Source organism: Suricata suricatta, chromosome 3 (genome assembly GCF_006229205.1).
Source record: "Suricata suricatta isolate VVHF042 chromosome 3, meerkat_22Aug2017_6uvM2_HiC, whole genome shotgun sequence".
Taxonomy (NCBI): domain Eukaryota; kingdom Metazoa; phylum Chordata; class Mammalia; order Carnivora; family Herpestidae; genus Suricata; species Suricata suricatta.
The window spans coordinates 138,243,067-138,262,647 of NC_043702.1; the positions used below are offsets into that span (position 1 = coordinate 138,243,067).

The 19,581-nt window shown below is 38.1% G+C and overlaps 1 protein-coding gene and 1 long non-coding RNA gene across 3 annotated transcripts in view; one reads left to right on the forward strand and one right to left on the reverse strand.

The window, feature by feature from the left end:
• Positions 1–13,608, forward strand: part of LOC115288202 — a 34,563-nt gene extending 20,955 nt beyond the window's left edge. Inside the window, exon 2 of the long non-coding RNA XR_003906861.1 lies at positions 13,443–13,608. This is a non-coding gene — a long non-coding RNA (uncharacterized LOC115288202). The remainder of the gene's footprint in view (positions 1–13,442) is intronic.
• Positions 1–19,581, reverse strand: part of FLVCR1 (feline leukemia virus subgroup C cellular receptor 1) — a 34,020-nt gene that overhangs the window by 11,762 nt on the left and 2,677 nt on the right. For both annotated transcript variants that reach the window (XM_029935290.1, XM_029935291.1), the window contains exons 2-4: positions 15,545–15,689; positions 10,109–10,249; positions 1,562–1,629 (exon numbers count right to left, since the gene is read on the reverse strand). In XM_029935290.1, coding sequence (XP_029791150.1) covers positions 1,562–1,629; positions 10,109–10,249; positions 15,545–15,689 — 354 coding nt within the window. The remainder of the gene's footprint in view (positions 1–1,561; positions 1,630–10,108; positions 10,250–15,544; positions 15,690–19,581) is intronic.

Sequence of the window (19,581 nt, forward strand, 5' to 3'; positions counted from 1 at the left end):
TGCACGCACGCACGCACACACACACACACACAATAGAATACTACTTAGCAATCAAAAAAACCAGTATCTTGTCATTTGTAATAATGTGGATGGAACTAGAGTGTACTGTGCTAAGCAACATTGTCAGAGAAACAGAAATATCATGATTTCACTCATGTGGAATTTCAGAAACAAAACAGATGAACATAGCGGAAGGGAAGGAAAAATAAAATAAAAACTGAGAGGGAGGCAAACCATAAGAGACTCTTAAATACAGAAAACAAATTGAGGGTTTGGGCTGGAGAGGAGGTGGGTGGGAAGATGGGCTAAGTGGGTGACAGGCATCAATGAGGGCACTTGTTGGGACAGCCCTGGGCATTGTAAGAGAGTGATGAATCACATGTTTCTGCTCCTGAAACCAATACCGCATTGTATGTTAACGAATTTGAATTTAAATAAATTAAAAAACAAAAATTGAGAGAAGTTAATCAGATACTTCTAATTCAAATAGATCTTTCACATTCTCATACATTTCACAGTCAATGGAAATAGATAAAATTAAACATCGAATATAGTGGGAAATTTAGTGTATCTGTTAGGGTTAAGTGGTTTAGGGGGCAGATAATGAACATATGAAGGGCATTCTACTTTCGAACCAGAAAAAAAAGAAAACATAAAATGTGGGAGAAATCAAAAGAAAGTTTTCTTATTCCTCCATGGTTAGAAAATGCAATGGTTGGGGCACCTGCGTGGCTCAGTCAGTTAAGCGCCTGACTTCAGCTCAGGTCATGATCTCATGATTCGGGGGTTTGAGCCCTGCGTTGATCTGCAATGATCTTTGTTAGAATTCACAGAAGTCTGAGGAGATTAATCTGTTTTTATATATTACAACTGCCTTCTCCTTTCAAAAACAAAGAGAGGTCACAGCTTGATATTTACTTCTTTATATTTGGATTGTTTTTTTTTTTTTTAATTATTTCTTTGTCTCTTTCCATATAACCAGCCACAATTTTTTTAAAAAGTATTGGGGCACTCGGGTTGCTCAGTTGATTAAGCATCTGACTTCAGCTCAGGCCATGATCTTGAGATTGGCAGGTTTGAGCTCCACATCAGGCTCTGTGCTGACAGCTCAGAGCCCAGAGCCTGCTTCAGATTCTGTGTCTCTCTCTCTCTCTCTCCTCTCACTCATGCTCTGTCTGTCTCTCTCTCTCTCTCAAAAATAAGCATTAAAAAAAGTATTAAAAAAGACTTAGGTATTATCACAGCAATAATAACTTCTGCTTTCCATTTTGTGTGCTTTATAAATTAGATTAAATGTTTTCTCAATTAAAACAAATATAAATCTTTTAAAGCAATAAGATCATAAACCTTTTTACTTTTTTTAAGATTTTATTTTTAATTACTCCCTATACCCTCCGTGGGGCACAAACCTACATCCTGGAGATCAAGAGTCACACATTCCACTGACTGAGCCAGCCGGTTACCCTATAAATCTTTAATCTTATGATGATGCAAACAGGAATTACTCTGCTTAAGAAACATTCTTGGCCAGGCATGTGACACAGTCTAGACAGACACTTACCTCAAAATATCTCAGTATTATTTGATTCAATAATGTTGACACTGAATAAAATGCTCCAGTCATGATACCTACAATAACACACAGAAAATTATAAATGCACCACTTACTAGCTCATAATGTGATACGGAGTGCACTCTGTGACAACTGTGAAAATATCATGTTTTTCTTAGCTGACAGAAAACTAAAAACTCTTGCCATTGCCTTTGAGAATATGGAGGGATTAATTTAACACGGAAACTTACTAGAGATTACAATAGTGAAATTCTGTCATCATACCATTTATAATTATTTAGACTCACATATGCCAACCATAAATCCTGTCTCCATGCATAGCCATCAAGCACTGAACGGATTGTTTACTGAGCACCTACAATGTACTTGAACTAATGAATGTTCCAACATAAGACAGAATCCCTACTTCAGAGATCTCACCCCTGCATCAAAGACTTCAAGCCAATTAGTAAAATAATATTAATGAGGGGTGTCTGGGTGGCTCAGTTGGTTAAGCATCCGACTTCGGTTCAGGTCATGGTCTCATGGTCCAGGAGTTCAAGCCCCACATCGGGCTCTGTGCTGACAGCTCAGAGCCTGGAGCCTGCTTCGGATTCTGTGTCTTCCTTGCTCTCTGCTCCTCCTCCACTCATGCTGTGTCTCTGTCTCTCAAAATTAAATAAATGTTAAAAAATTTTAAAAAAGTAAAATAATATTAATGATAGATTATTTTAGAAGGGAACAATGAAGACAGCTGGTTATCAGCCAAGAACTATGTTTGATTCCTGATGATTCTTGGCACATACGGTACGACTTTAGAGAAGCCTCTTAAACAGCAAAACTGAAGCTTATTATTTCTTTCTCTTTATTATCAAATACTTCAAGCATAGAAAATAGTGCAGACAGTAATTTAACAAATACCCTTACTCATCACCCAGCTTAGTAAACCATTAACATTTTGCCATCTTTCCTTCAGATTCGTTTTTTAGATCTTCTCTAACCCTGTTCTTTCTCAGAGGTAATTCCTACCCTGATGTGAGTGCTTATCATTTTAGACAGTATAATATACGTGTGCCCATAAATAAGAATTAGAATTATTCTTTGTTTATTTGAACTTTGTATAAGTAACGTATTATTTGTATCCATCTGCAACCTGCTCTTATTACTCAATATTACGGTTTTGAGATTTACCTGAGCCAATACTTTAAATTTTGGTTCATTTGTTTTCTCTACTATTGAATAGTCCACTCTGTGAAGAACACTTCAATTTAATTATCTCTGGTAAAGTCAATAGACACTTATGGCTTTTTCCAGTTTTTTGCAATTTAAAATGATATTGCAATGAAGATTATATTTTTGTGATTACATACAAGGACTTCTCTATCTATATCTAGGAGTACAATGTCTATTTTCTGGATAGAGCCAAATTGCTCTTCCAAATACTTTTGTCAGTTTCTACTACTAGCAGAGTTCCTTTACTCCACATTCTTGCCATATTTGTTTTCTCTAGATTAAAAAATATTTATTTTTTGCCAGTTTGAATACATGTGATATTGTCTCTTACTCTGGTTTTGATGTGCATTTCCTTGATGAGTAATAAGGTTTAGTGTCATACATGAGTGATACCCAAACACGTAAATGCCGTCTGGTTTCCCTAAATTGTTCTCTTCTTACTGAGTAAAATGAGCTATTTTTACATTGTAGATACTAATCCTTTGTTGGTTATATGCACCACAGACACTTTCTAATGCTTTAGGTCTTGTCTTTTCACTTTTTATGGTGTTTTTCTATTTTACTTTATTTTTTTCTAATGTTTACTTACTTTTGAGAAAGAGAGCGAGGGTGAGCAACAGAGAGAGAGAGAGAGCAGGGGAAAAGGCAGAGAGAGAGGGAGACACAGAATCTGAAGCAGGCTCCAGGTTCCGAACTGTCAGCACTGAGCTCAATGTAGGGCTTGAACTCATGAACTGCAAGATTGAGACCTGAGCCGAAGTCAGATGCTCAAGAGACAGAGCCAACCAGGCCCCCTATGATGTCTTTTTATAAAAGACCAAAGACTATTATCTTTTTTTATTATTATTAAAAATTTTTTTTTAATTTTTGTTTTTACTTTTGAGACAGAGACAGAGTACAAGCAGGGAAGGGGGGCACAGAGAGAGGGAGACACAGAATCAGAAGCAGGCTCCAGGCTCCAAGCTGTCACCACAGAACTCAACGTGGGGCTCGAACTCACGAACCATGAGATCATGACCTGAGCCAAAGCCAGACACTTAACCAACTGAGCCACCCAGGCCATTATCTTAATATAATCATACTTATCAATCTTTTTCTTTAGGGTTTATGTTTTATTATTTTTTAGGTTTTATTCCATTTTTTAATTTTATTATTTTATTTTATTTTTTAATTTTTTTTGTGAGAGAGAGCCTTGTGTAAGTGGGGGAGGGGCAGAGAGAGAGGGAGACACAGAATCTGAAGCAAGCTCCAGACTCTGAGCTATCAGCATAGAGCTTAACATGGGACTTGAACCCACAAACTATGAGATCATGAGCTGAGCCAAAGTTGGGCACTTAACTGACTGAGCCACCCAGGTGCCCCATTTATTATTTTTTTTAGAGACAGAGTACAAGTGAGGGAGAGGGGCAAAGGGAGGGGGTGAGGGAGACAGAGAGAGAAAATGAGAATCTTAAGCAGGTTCTATGCTCAGCACAGAGCCCAACATGCAGCCTGATTCCTCAACCCTGCAATCATGACCTGAGCCGAAATCAAGAGTCAGATTTCTAACCGACTGAGTCACCCTGATGCCTCAAGATCTTATTTTTAAGCAGTCTTTACACGCAATGTGGAACTTGAAACTCACAACCCCGAGATCAAAAGCTGCATGCTTTGCGCACCAGCCAGGTGCCCTTGTGTTTTTATACGTGAGAAATTCTTTTAAGAATACTAAAGCCAGTTTCCTATATGTACTTCTAAAACTTTACCCTTTGCTCTTTAGTCCACTACAATTCATTTTTGTTCATGGTATGATGTAGAGAGCTACTTTGACTCTGTGACTCGATTATCCCAGGACCATTTCCTGTACAGTTTCTCTTGTCCCGAACGTCTAGTCTGCATAGATGCACGTTCTAGTCACTGGAGCTGATCACAAATACAGCAGTCCCGTCTTGTCTGCAGGGGTGTGTGCCGAGTCCCTCAGTGGATCCCTTACACTGCTGACGGCGCCAACCCTACGTATACTGCTTTTTCCTATCCATGCATGCATTCCTATGATAAAGTTTAACTTATAAATTGGCAGAGTAAGAGATTAACAACAATAACTCATAATAAAATAGAATAATTACAACAATACACAGTAATAGAAGTTATGTGAATGTGGTCTCTCCCAAAAGCTTACTGGATTGTATTCTTCTTCCTGTGCTGTAGTGAGGTAACAGAGTGCCTACATGATGAGATGCAGTGAGGTGAATGACACGGTGTGATGTAGTGTCAGGCTACTGCTGAGCGTCTCTGAATAGGTCAGAAGGAGTTGCCCCGGCTTCTGACTGCGGTTGAACACGGGTAACTGAAACCACAGAAAAGGAAACTAGGCATAAGGGAGGATCACTATTTGTATAGTCGTTTTTTTTCCTTCCAGGTCCCTAGTGGCATGCAGTATGACTTTAAGTGTGAGCAAAAGTGACATTTCCCATTTGCTGCCCTAGTAATCACAAGAGCCTGTGCCCAGATGTCACCCAGGATCCCTGAGTTGACTGACAAGCAGAACCTTGCTGCCCATGCCCAATGAACATGTAGCACTGGCGATAAATAAGTTTTTGATGTGTTAGGCCACTGAGATTTTTTTTTTTTTTTGGCAGAATTTCATTGCTACAGTACAACACAAACATACACGGGTAGGCCACTGGAATCTGTTCTGTCCCAGTAACCTAACAGTCTATCCCTTGATTATACATGGCATCTTAATAATCATTGTTTTATACATCCTGATATGAGAATGTGTCCCTCATCTTGGTCTTCATCGAAATTGTCTTTGTTCTTGGCCCTAACTTCTCTCACAGGAATTTTAGAAGTAGTCAAGTTCCATTACAAACCTTGTTTATATGGAAGATTGCAGGACGAGACCCATAGCTGTCAAAAGATCATATCAAAAATCCCTGAGTAACTGGCCTTTGTTGCTCATGTCCCAATGAGTTCAGGAATGTTAGCCTGGGGAGGCCAAGGAAAACAAGTTTTCTGAGTTTCAGATAGCAAGTAGCAATAGTTGGCATAGTAAAGGATACTATTTTCTCCAAATAGTGCTACCTCAAAAAAAAAAAGTTAGCTTGGACTATTTGGTTCCTAAATTTTGGACACTGTATATAATCCTAAAAACCTGTCCCAGAAATATAGTCCCTATCCAAACCATCCCATGTGCAACTCTGCTCCAGATTTCAGTGTATAATACTAGGCATGGAGGGAGACGGTGCACTGCCAAAAGGTGTGATGTGACTCACTCATTTAAAATTATGATCCCTAACTCTGTACCCCTTTGGTGAAGACTATGAGGTCAAGAAAGTTTCCCAACTGCCCTGGGGAATATTATCAAACTCTCCATGGTATTTCCCAATCCCTTCTTTCTAATTCCTTCAACAAGTAAATTCTGTTTAATGTCCTAATTAGTGCCTGTATCTTGTTTTTCTGAGAATCCAAATCTGCAACTGTCATGTAGTAATACAATGGGTCTGTAACGTTAATTGCCATCACTATAATCTCAAGTCTTCCATGAACAAAGTTCTCCATTTAATTTACGTCTTCTCTTGTCTTTAATGTGTTCTAATTGTCTAACTTATAAAGTTCTTTTGTTAGATTTATTCCTAGACATCTTACAGTGTTCGTTGCTGTTATAAAAATATTTTTTATAAGAATACAATTCTTATCAGGGTGCCTGGGTGGCTCAGTCAGTTAAGCATGTGACTCCTGATTTGGGCTTGGGTCATGATCTCATGGTTTGCGGGATTGAGTCCCAGGTTGGGCTCCAGTGGAGCGTGGAGCCTGCTTGGGATTCTCTTTTTCCCTCTCTCTGCTCCTCCACCCCACAAAATAAAGAAATACACATCTTTTAAAAAAGAAATACAATTCCTATAAATACATAGGAATATAGTTGATATTTTCACATTGTCAGATTATCAGTAATCTTGCTGCACTCATTCTTACTAGTTTTAATAGTTATCCATAGGTTCTCTTGCATTATTTTTATAGATCAGAGAGTCAGTAAACATTTTCTGTAAAGGACCAGACAGTAAGTATTTTTCACTTAGCAGGTGCTAGGGTCTCTGATGCAACTACTCAGTGCTGCCCTTGTGGCTCAAAAGCGGCCACAGAAACATGTAAAGAAACAAAACTTTATTTTTTATTTATAAAAACAGGCAACAGAGTTGACTCATAGGCCATAATTTGATGACCTCTGGTGTATATAATCGTATCATCAGTGAATAATAGCATCTTTTCTCTTTCCAACTCATTTCCTTTTAAATTTTCTTGAGTTAGTGAGCCAGCAAGAACTTCCAGCTGGATAACGAATAGAAGCGATGACACAGACATCCTTGTTGTTTTGGGGTTTTTTTTTAATGTTTTATTTATTTTTGAGACAGAAAGACAGTGTGAGCAGGGGAGGGTCCGAGAGAGAGGGAGACACAGAATTCGAAGACAGGCTCCAGGCTCTGAGCTAGCTGTCAGCACAGAGCCCGACACGGGGCGTGAAACCACGAACCGCAAGATCATGACCTGAGCCGAAGTTGGACACTCAACTGACTGAGCTACCCAGGCACTCCACAGGCATTCTTGTTTTAAAGGAGACTTATGCTCCTAAGGTTCTGTCTTTAGAATGATGTTTGCCAGAGAGTTTTTGTAAATAAACTTTATCAGATTCATAAAGTTCATTTTTCTTTGCAGTTTGCTAAGTCTTTAATCAACGGATATTGAATTCTATCAAATGCTTTTCCCTAAGCTTTTGGGAAAATTTTCCTCTTTGATCTATTACTGTGATAAGTGATATTCATAAATTTCTAGTGCTAAATCAGTTCCATACAAAACCATTTCTTAAACCAAACTTGGCCAGGATGTATTGTCATTTGTATAAATTGCTAAAGTAGCTTTGCTAATGTTTTATTTTGCATTTTTACATCTAGTTCATAAGTGAAATTGACCTATAATTCTTCTCTTGCATTGTTTCTGTCTGATTTTGATATCAAGGTGACACCAGCCTCACAAGGAAGCAGATAATACCAGGGGAACTCCCTGGGGACAGAGAGAACCTGGGGACAGAGATGGGGACAAACTGGTTTTTCATTGTACACCCTTCGTACCTTCTGAATTTTACATTATGTGCACTATGCATCCTTTATAACCTACTAAATTTTGTACAAACAAATAAAATTTAGAATTAAGAAAAGAGAACTCTGATTCTTCATTTAAAAAGTAGGTATAATAATATTTCTATCTCAAAAAACTTATATGAAATAATACATATGGAAGTCATTTATAAAAAAGCTAAAATATTTTCACCTTATCACTTACGTATAATCAAGGAAGCACTAAATGATGTGTTGTAAAAGAAATAACTCTTAAACTTTTGTTCACTTTTTAGATGTTTATATCATGCCCCTAGTTGGATTCTAATTTCTTTAGGGAAGAACGCACATACCATGCTTTTTCTAGCCCACACAGTATCTAGAGCACTATTGTACATTTAGTCAAAGTTTGATAACTGTTGATGGAATAAACAAATAAATGAAACAAGATGAACAATAAGTGAGGCAAACATTAAGTTGGCTCCTGTAGGCGAGGAGCACATATCAGGTAAGAGAAATAAGGGCACAAAAGTCTCCTATACAGAGACTAGAATGACAAGCATATATGCACTGGAGGCATGTTTGTGTGTGTGAGTGTGTGTCTGTGACAAGGAGTTGGTTATAAATGGACTGAAAGAAAGCTTTATCTTGAGAAACAGTGAGAGATAAAAGAAGGTAGGCATCTTTCTTCCTTAAATGATAGGCTGCAGAAATGAATTTGCTCTTATAGATAATAATGTCCCACTGTATTTTCTCTACTTCCCAGATATGTGTTTTAGGGTTAAGCTAACCAGCAGAAGTAACTAACAAAATTAAGAAAAGGAATTATGCATGCTAAAGTATTTAATGACAGTATGACATAACATCTGGGGATCTGCTTAAAAAATATTCCAGGAAAAAAGTAGAGGAAAGAAATAAAGCAATAATGGTGAGATGCTGATCATTAGCGCTGGGTGATGATAGGTACACAGGGATTCACCATACTAAATGCTCTACTTTCTACTTTGGTGTTCAACAATTTCCACTAAAAAAGAAAAAAAGAAAAAAAAGATGAAGTAATCCTGATAAAAAGGTGAGTGTTTAGGTGAGGGCATAATTTGTTACAACATGTAAAACGGTTATGTACTCGGGTGTGCACTCCCAAAGAGATGTAAAAAAGAGAACAGCCGTGAGTGACTTCTGAAGACAAGACAGACAGAAATAGGGGGTGTTGAAAAGAGACTTTTAAATACAGAGAACAAACTGAGGGTTGATGGGTGTGGGAGGGGTAAAATGGGTGATGGGCATTGAGGAGGGCATTTGTTGGGATGAGCACTGGGTGTTGCATGTGAGCGATGAACCATGGGAATCTACCCCCGAAAAAGGGCACACGTACACACTGTACGTTAGCCAACTTGACAATAAATTATATATTATATAAGAAAGAAGGAAAGAAAGAAATAGGGGGTATTGGCAGTTGATTCAAATGGTGTTAATATTCTTTGAAAAACAAAGAATAGCGGCGCCTGGGTGGCTCGGTCGGTTAAGCATCCCACTTTGGCTCAGGTCATGATCTCATGGCTCATGAGTTCAAGCCCTGGGGTGGGCTCTGTATTGACAGCTCAGAGTCTGGAGCCTGCTTAGGATTTTGTGTCTCCCTCTCTCTGCCCTTCCACCACTCACACTCTGTCTCTCTCTCCTTCAAAAATAAACAGTAAAAAAAATTTTTTTTAAGAAAAACAAATAATGAACTGTCAGAAACCTCTGAAGGGAACCAAATGTGTTGGTGCCTGCAATCAAAGCCAGTGTCAGCTTCCTGAAATATCTAGAAGGACGAGAATTTTTTTTCACGTTAAAAACCGGTTAAAGTGATCTCATTAAAGTCTGGTCCTGATTCGGTAGTCAAAATAGATGCCAGTTTGCACAGGGTGAGAGAAAAAAATTGTTGATGATATTTCCCATATGCTTATAGTAGTTTATAAAGGACTTAAAATACTCTGTGAAAACTCAAAAAAGAAGACAGTGCTTGTCTGAGATCTATTATTTTTTTTATTTTAAAAACATGTAAGAAAATCCATCCTGAAGTTTTCCCTTTTAATTCAAAATTTAAGTTTATGACTGTGCCGTCATTATTTTTACAGTTAACAAACCTATTTCATTAAAACTCAAACCACTAGATTAAATGAAAAGAATCTACAATACAATGCTCAAAGGCTTACAGAGACATCACAGAAAAGAAAAGAAAGCCACTTACCATAACTGATCAACAGAAGGACAAAAGGAATGTTTCTAAATAGGTTCTTTATTGACTTCTTATAGGAGTACTCAGCAGGGGGGTTTTTTTGAAGTGCTGCTTGAGCCTGACTTGGTGGATACTGAGGTTTTTCTTTGAATGCTGGAAACAGACATGAAAAGGAAATTAAATACATGTATTTGGTGAATGGACTGAATCAGTTTAAGTTTTAAGAGGTAGTGAGAGTCTACAGTGAGGCTTTCAGTTTCGTTAATTTTTAAGTTAAGAATATCTTCCTGGTCCCCTGAAATGGATTGCAGCTCAGAGACCTGGCCAGGTCACATGATTGCAAACCATCAATTGCAAAACCATCAATAATACTCCATATCCTTGCCCACTGATTACTCCATTGTCAGTTAAGCGATTAATTTTTATAATAGAAAGTATTCAACAATTCCATTTCTAAATTTAGTTCAATTTGTAATTAGAGGTAACATCAGATATGGCAAAGCAATATGTTATTGAACTCTTAAAAGATTGTCTTGAGTTAGTTAACTATTTCCTTTTTAGTTTTGATGCAAAATTTATCAACTGATCTAATTATACCTCCAGAACTGAAAAAGGTCCAGGTGGGTTCATGGGAGCAGAGCTCACCAAAGCATCAATTAATTATGATATGGTGAAAACTTATCAAACTAAAACAGACTTCTATTTTTACGGGTGTCACAACTAATTCAAGAGGAGACATACTCATGATCATTCACTGTTTGATATCCTTACATTGGAGGACTGGCAGACATAAAATATTTAAGTTGTTGCAGTCCCTTCCCTCCGTTCACCCTATCTGCTCCCCGCACTGCGAGGGCGTCTGTTGTCCTTTGTGTCCTAGTTAAGATAGGAGATGTCTCGTTTCATTGATACTGGTAAGACACAACTCACAGAGTTGTAAAACAAAGCTTCAGAACGTAAAAACCATGCTTACAAGTTAGTCACGGGGACTGAGTGAGTCTTAAGTCTTTTACTTAGGTTTTTATTTTTATTTATCTGGTAAAATAAGCATAAAAGGCTCAGATTTGGACTCCAACTCAAAATGAAAACAATTCTTATTGATCTTCAACTCCACTAAATTTATTTCCTGAATACATGTGCTACCTTTTAGGTTCGGGTAATTAACTGCCCTGTTGGACAAAATCAGGCCTGTATCAGCTACATAATACACTAAAGTCAGGTTTAATTCTATAGGAAGCAAAGGAAACAGGAACAGAAAACAGAAATAGAAAACAGGGTCTCTGCCCCTGTTTACTCAACACTGCTTCTTTCAAATGATGAAATATGGCTTTTTCTTTCTCCTTTGAAAACTGAAAAGCAATAGTCTTCTACTTTCTTCTCCCTCCCAAAAATGTGCACCAATAAAATGATTTACTATCGGGGCACCTGGCTGGCTCAGTTGGTAGAGCATGTGACTCTAGATCTTAGGGTCATGAGTTCAAGCCTCACATTGGGCACAGAACTTACATCATGATGATGATGATGATAATAATAATAGTAATAAGCTATTAAAGCAGTTATTCTCCAAAGTAGCCAAAGGATTTGGGGGCACCACCTTCAAACTTTTCCCCCCATGATGAATAAGCATATCTATTGTGTTTAGGAATACTTCTACTTTTTGGAATTAGGCAGTAACATTACCTTTCGATTTCATTATTCGCCCTTGTATGATTCAAGCAGATATTACACGTATTAACTTATTATAAGACATGTAAAGGTCTGAATATTGTCTCTGCCTCATATCTTTGTATAAGTCTGAAGAAGTCAATTTCCATCTCTCAGCTATAGCTTTCTCATTCATAAAATGGAAATAACAACAAGCTGTTGTGAGGACTGTATAACATCTGTAAAATAATTTTGTAATTATTGAATGCTACACAAAATACATTGTCTTTTGGAGGAATATTTATTTTTAAGAAGTCAGAGATTTTATCTCAGGGGCTTGCAATTCTAATAGCCCCATATTTCTGTTATAAGTTTAAAATAGCAGCCTATATATGAATATCCTGAGTATAAAAATCAAAAGTAAAATTAGACAGACATGTTATTTATTGATGTGTTGAAGTACCTTAACATTAAATATTCTGATTGCCATTACTTTCGGTTTCTCTCATCCACTCATGTTAGTAAATCAGGATGGGAAGCATTTTAATAGACACACTTGAGTTAAGTGCTGTAGTTTACCTCTCTGCTGCCAAGAACAGCTTTCAAATACAACAGCATCACCACTTACACAAGGGAAATTTGAAGTGCAGCAAACACAAAACTAAATAAAAATTAAAATGACCTATTTTTATATATAACATTTTAAATATGGACTTAGGGTACCTAGGTGCAAATTTCACCTTCAGTATTTACTATGACCATAGATAGATTAAATTCACTTACATGCTGTGCCTCACTTTCCTCATCTATAAAATGGGAATGATAATAGTACTGTCTGCAAAAGGCTGTGAGGACTGAAGGATACAGCATTGTAATGGGCCTTTAAACACATGTGGTACCTAACAAACAACCAAACGTTAGAGGCTATAATCATGTGGTGTGAAGAATGGGGTATTAGTGTGCAATCAGTGGAAGGTCTGGGTGAATTCCTAGAAATGCTAGATGGATTACATTCACATGTAAGTTCCCTGAGGGAAGGTAGGGAGGTTACATGACATGAAGCCTCAAGATAGCATTTTTGAAAGACTGCTGAATATCAATCTAGTATATGATACATTGCAATTCAGCATCAGCAAAACCAGATTACTTTATAAGATTTGGTTGGGCTTCCAGAGTATTTCGGGGTAGAATTTAGAGGGAAGTAGGACTGTCTCTTAGCAATGAAGGACATTTGAGTAGGGATTTAAAAAATAATCCATATCTTCCTCAATAGCAAACATTTGGGAATAAGAAAAACAGGTAAATTTTTTGTTTAAATATCACAACTTCAACCTGAGACTTTCAGGTCACATCTGTGTATTATTCTGCTTTTATAGTATGCTTGGTATCATAAGATTAAGATTACAGGTCACCAAGCAAAAAAATGAGCCCTTTTTTCCCTGCTCCATTTCCACTCTCTACTCAGAAGCCATGAGTACATAAATAAATAATAATGTACGTAAATAGGTCTCTTAATTTCTCAGATAACACAGGATGCTATGTCAATGGCCACACCTATTATTTGTGCCTTTCTGTCCCTTTCCTTGACAAGTAAGTATGTTTGTAGCATCTCATCTAGATATGCTTAAACATGTATGTGTCATATATATAATTTCATATGTATGGATATCTCATATAGTACCTGTTCTCTCACTTCTTCCAGACAGACAATCAATTGAAGACAATATGAAAAGGAAAACCAAAATCAATGTGAAGATAACACAAGCAATCAAAGGAAAGAGGATTTTACATTTTAATAATCCTTAGTGCTAATAGAGCATCCATTTATGCACAATGTAAATAAATTAAATTTCATTTAGCAAATCAAATATGGCTACCAGAAAAGTAGCCTTAAGAGTTTGTCTTTAAAAAATAAAAAGTTAACCCTTGAACAATGTGGAGGCTTGGGGCACCAATCCCCTACACAGTTGGAAATTCATGAATAACTTCTGACTCCCCCAGAACTTAACAACTAATAGCCTACTGCTGACCAGAGAGCGAGTAGGGGAGAGGGGCAGAGAGAGAGAGAGAGAGAGAGAGTCCCAATAAGGCTCCACACTCAGTGCGGAGCCCGATGTAGGGTTCTATCCCATGACCGTGAGATCATGACCTGAGCCAATATCAAGAGTTGGATGCTCAACCAGCTGAGCCCCCCAGGAGTCCCTGTTATTATTAAAATAAAGCAAGCTAGAGAAAAGAAAATGTTACTAAGAAAATCATAAGGAAGAGAAAATACATTTATAGGACTGTAAAAAAATTCATGAAAAGTGGGCCCGTGCAGTTCAAACCCATGTTGTTCGAGGGCCAAATGTAGATTAAGTTTAAATCTTTGTTAAATTACTAAAATAGTACGGTGGTAATTTGTCATTTTTCAGTAGTCTGTACACAGCAAATGTGTCATTCCCAGTGTTAATTGAAACATAAAAACCAACCATAAGTAGGCTGGATGTGTCAGCATACTTTATATGTTAGCAAAAGAATATTTTGTTATTATCTCAAGGGAGATTAAACGTATGGGCTGTTTCTCTACAGAGGTGGTCTCTATCAAAACAGTCTTCAGCCTACATTTCTTCGAAAACTAAAGATTTTATATCTGGAGATCACAAAACTTGAATTTACTATTATAGCCATGGTAAAAATTAATCTATGAATTTTAAAACAGCTATAATGCAACTTTATGTACCTGTTAATGATTAAAAGATGACCTTTTGACTTTACAGTTGCTTTCTTCTTCAAATCAAGTTAAGATATACTGAGTGCCCAAAGGGCAATATTATAGTTACATTAGCAACCACATTACTTAAAAAAAAAAAACCCTTTCCTTTTCCCTGAAATCAAAATTGTTTCCCACTAAAAATAAGCTTCAGCAGCAGCCGGGTGGCTGAGTCGGTTAAGCATCGACTCTTGATTTCCTCTCAGGAAATCATGACCGCCCAGGGCTGTGGGAGATCGCTGACAGTGGGGCCTGCTTGGGATTCTCTCTCTGCCCTTCCCTTGCTCATATTCTCTTTCTCTCTCTGTCTCTCTCCCTCTCTTTCTCTGTAAAAAATAAAATTAAAATTTAAGAATTTAATTAAAAAAATGACAATGAACTTTAAAAAGCAGACCTTCCCAAACCTTCTTCCAAACTGCTGACGGCTGCTTGCAGCTGATCTGGACTGAACTGCTTCAAGAGACAGGCCCAGACGAGAGGACTTGGAGGCAAGTGGCGACAGCGGGGCTTTGCCGGAGCGGCCTGACAAGCAGACAGTTGCCAGTCTGAGGTTCTGCTGAACAGCTTGCTGCTGCCCAGGATCATTCACCGGTCAACATTTTCAGATCCGGTTAATTGTTAAAATGGGGATCCTTGGAGGGATTTATTGTTAAAAAAAAAAAAAAGTTGTAGCCTATTTGCATCATTTCAAAGCATGAGAAGTTGTTCCTGGCTATGTTAGCGTAAGATGCAGAACACGTAGAGGAGGAGTATGCAAAGAGGAGGCAGCTAATATGTTTGCAACAACAGTGATAAGGGAAGAAAAGTTAGTAAGGAGATACATTAGATGAATTAGTCTTCAAACCTTTACAATATTAAGACAGATGTGGCCGACTGTAACATATCCCTAGGGCTGTAGCGTTCATTATCTGAACAAGGGCAACAGCAAGAATGAAACAAGCAAACGGCATTGGAGATATTAGCATAAAAATGTTGAGGGTTAGCTATTTTTATTTCCATGTGTTTGCCATGCATTTAATAACTGTAAAGCAATAGGGGGAAAATTCACTCACCAATTATTGTTAAAAAAAATAAAAACGTGGCGACAGATGATGTCCCATAAAACATGGTGCTGATATTACAAGCCAGAAGATCTGTGTTATTCTGTATGTTGGGCACTAAGACTGGTGGTAGCAGAAAGCCAACTGCAGTTCCAAGCTGTAAAATAAATAATCGTGTTAATAGCCATTATTATAAGAGGAAAAAAGGATATACTGGAAATTATTACAACATAGAGAAGACAACTAGTGTATTTAAGGTGTAAGGTGTAAATCCTCAAGCACCTTGTTCTTTTTTAAAATTTTTTTATGTCTTTATTTTGAGAGAGAGAGTGTGGCGGGGGAAAGGGCAGAGAGAGAGTGAGACACAGAATCTGAAGCAGGCTCCAGGCTCTGAACTGTCAGCACAGAGCCCGACACAGGGCTCGAACCTATGGGCTGTGAGATCATGACCTGAGCTGAAGCCGGACACTTAACTGACTGAGCCACCCAAGCGCCCCTAAAGCACTTTGTTCTAATGTTAAAGGGTAATTGCTGACAAATGTCTTTCCTAGTCACAAACTCCTACTATCTGAATGATTCTGCTGAAAAGATATGTAAGGTATAGTCTGTACCCTTTAGATGCTTACAATCAAAAAGGTAACAAGAATATGCAGAATAAGGCTGAGGAAAGACGACATATAGAATGGGAGAAAATATTTGCAAATCATATATCTAAGAAAAGTTTACTATCCAGAATATAGAGAATTCTCACAACTCAACCACCAAAAGATAAACATCCAATTCAAAAATGGGCAAAGGACTTGAATACACAGTCTTCCAAAGATTTATACAAATGTTCAACAAACACATTAAAAATGCTCAACATAATTTATTAGTAAAGAAATGCAAATCAACACTATAATGAGACACCACTGCATACCCACAAGGATGGCTATAATAAACAAACAAAAAATTGGAAAATAACAAACCCTGGCAAGATGTGAAAAATCACAACCCTTGTGTACTGTTAGTAGGATTGTAAAATAGTGCCGCCACCATGGAAAACAATTTGGCAGTTCCTTAAAAAGTTAAATGTAACATTACCATATGACCTAGCAATTCTACTCCTAGATATATACCCAAAAACTGAAAGCAAGTTTTCAAACAAATATCAGATATTATACATGAATATTCATAGCAGCCTACCTGCAATAGTCAGAAGGTAGAACAAACCCATATCTGTCAACAGATGAATGGATAAACAAAATGTGGTATGTCCATTAAATGAAATACTATTCAGCCATAAAAACAATGAAGTACTAATATATGCTACAACATGGATGAACTTTGAAAACATCCTAAGTAAAAAAAAAAGAAAAAATCCTAAGTGAAAGAAGCCAAACCTAAAAGGTCACAGATTGTATGATTCTATTTACATGATATATCTAGGAGATATTTATCTATAGAGAGAAAAAGCAAATTAGTGGTTACTAGGGATAGAAGCAGCAGGGAGTGAGGAGTGACTGCTAAGTGGGTATTGGGTCTTCTTTGAAGGGAGATAAAAATGTTTTGGAATTAGAAAGAGGTAACGGTTGTATCACATTGGGAATGTACTAAATACCACTGAGCTGTAATTCAAAATGGTTAATTTTATGTTATATGAGTTTCACCTCAGTAAGAAAAACATAAGGTTGAATATGATAATCACAATGAAACAAAATCAAAGTATAAAGGGAACTCAATGGAGAAAGATAGCAGATTCCTACAGGGATGGAGGGCCTGAGACAGATTTCCAAAAGGAGCCTGAGGCAGATACCTACAGTCACCAAACACTTCATTTGCTCCCTCACAAAAAGCTCGATAGAGACATTAAGCAAGTAATTACAACAGAGTGTCCTAAGTACAGAGATGGAGAAGTAGAGGGTGCTAAGTAAGACTACATGACCATGTGATCTATCATCAGAACAAGAACACACTAGTCAGAGTAAAAGGGACCAAATGAGTTATTAGGCTAACGAACAGCTCAACACCTGGACTGTCCCAGACAAAGTGGGACGTACAGTCACCCTAGCTAAGAGACGACTTTGAGGGAGCACCTTCTATACACTTGGGGTTTAGGAAAAGTTTCTGGAGGAGCTAAGATCTGAAGAAGAAATTGGAATTAACCAAGTGAAACTGGAGTGTTCCGGCCAAGGGGACATCATAGACAGAGGAAGAAGAGACCATGACCTTGTGAGAAGCTGTAAGGAGTGGATACTTCCCCTCAGAGCAGTGCCAGAATGTGGAGGTGAGGAAGGGTGGGTGTGGGGAGGTGACGGGGAGGAGCTGGCAGGAGGCAGATCCGGAGGGTCTCCCCTGGTCACATTACAGAGTTTGAATTTTACCCTAAAGGTAAAGGAAGCCACTGCAGAGGGCAAAGGAATACCCTGAACAGATCTAGACATTATGAAGACCACAGTGGATAAATGTGGGGGAGGGGGGCAGGAAAACAGTAAGAGCTGTAGATAGGAAAATTAGTCAGCAAGCTCTAGGTAAGGGCTGCAGGTGGCCAAAACCAAGACAGTAGCAGTAGAAGTGAAATGAACTGAGAGGCAAGGTAAATTTTGATAGGTGGAATCATATGGAAATAGTCAGCTGGCCAGCATCTATATGAGTCTGAAGCTCATTCATTTATCAACAAAATTTTATAGAAAATCAACAATGTGCCGGGAACTGCATTAAAGGCTGGTGATACAGTTGTATATATTTAGACCACATGCCTATTTTCCTGACACTTACAATCTATTGGTGGGTTTGGGAAATGAATAACAACAAGGAATATATAACCATATAAATATATCAAACAGTGATAAGCGCTGTAAGGAGATAGTATAATGAAGTAATGAGTGACTGGGCAACCATAAATGGGATCCTCAAGAAATGCCACTAAATGATATTTAAAATGAATTCAAACTGAGAGTTAAGTGAGAGTAAAAATGTAATAATGTGATCCTAGGAGGAAGAACATTCCAGGCAGAGAGAATGTTTCTGCAAAGGCCCTTATGCAAAATCCAAAACAGAAGAAGACATTTTCGAGTGACGAGTTTAGATTTTTAAGTACTATGGGAAATCACTGGCAAGTTCAAAGCAGAGCAATGACAGGATCTGATCTATGGGGTTTTTTACTTTTTTTTTTTTTTAACATTTATTCATTTTTGAGACAGAAACAAAGCACGAGAGAGGGAGGGGCACAGAGAGAGAGGGAGACGCAGAATCCAAAGCAAGTTCCAGGCTCTGAGGTGTCAGCACAGAGCCCGATGCCGGGCTTGAACCCACAAACCGTGAGATCATGACCTGAGCCAAAGTCAGACACCCAATAGACTGAGCCACCCAGGCGCCCCTGATCTGTTTTAAAAAGAGTCTTTCAAGGCAGCTGGGTGGCTAAGTCGGTTAAGTGTCTGGCTCCTGTTTTTGGCTCAGGTCATGATCTCCCGGTTTGTGAGTCTGGGCCCCACATCAGGCTCTGTGCTGACGGTGTGCAGCCTGCTTGGGATTCTCTCTCTCTCTCTCTCTCTCTCTCTCTCTCTCTCTCTCTCTCTCTCTCTCTCTCTGTTCACCCCTCTCAAAACTAAATAAACTTAAAAATATTTTTAATAAAAATAAAAGGAGTCTCTCAAGTGGCACCTTGGAGTAGGTTAAGCATCTGATTTTGGCTCAGGTCATCTCACAGCTCATGAGTTCGAGCCCTGCATCAGGCTTTTGTGCTGACAGCTCAGAACCTGGAGCCTATTTTGGATACTGTGTCTCCCTCTCTCTCTCTGCCCCTCCCCTACTTGTGCTGTCTCTAAAAAACAAATAAACATGTTTTAAAAGGTCTCCTCTCAGATTAGAGACCGGACAGTAGAGATGGAGACTGAAAAGCTAGGATACCAGAATCAGACGGACTTGGGTATAAATGCTGCCACCAATTAGCTGTGTGACTTTTGGAAAATAATTTCAGCACTTCAAGTCTCAGTTTCTTTATCTACAAAACAGTGAGACTAATGGTTCCTACCTTACATTATTAAATTCAAGGACACAATGCCTGTAAA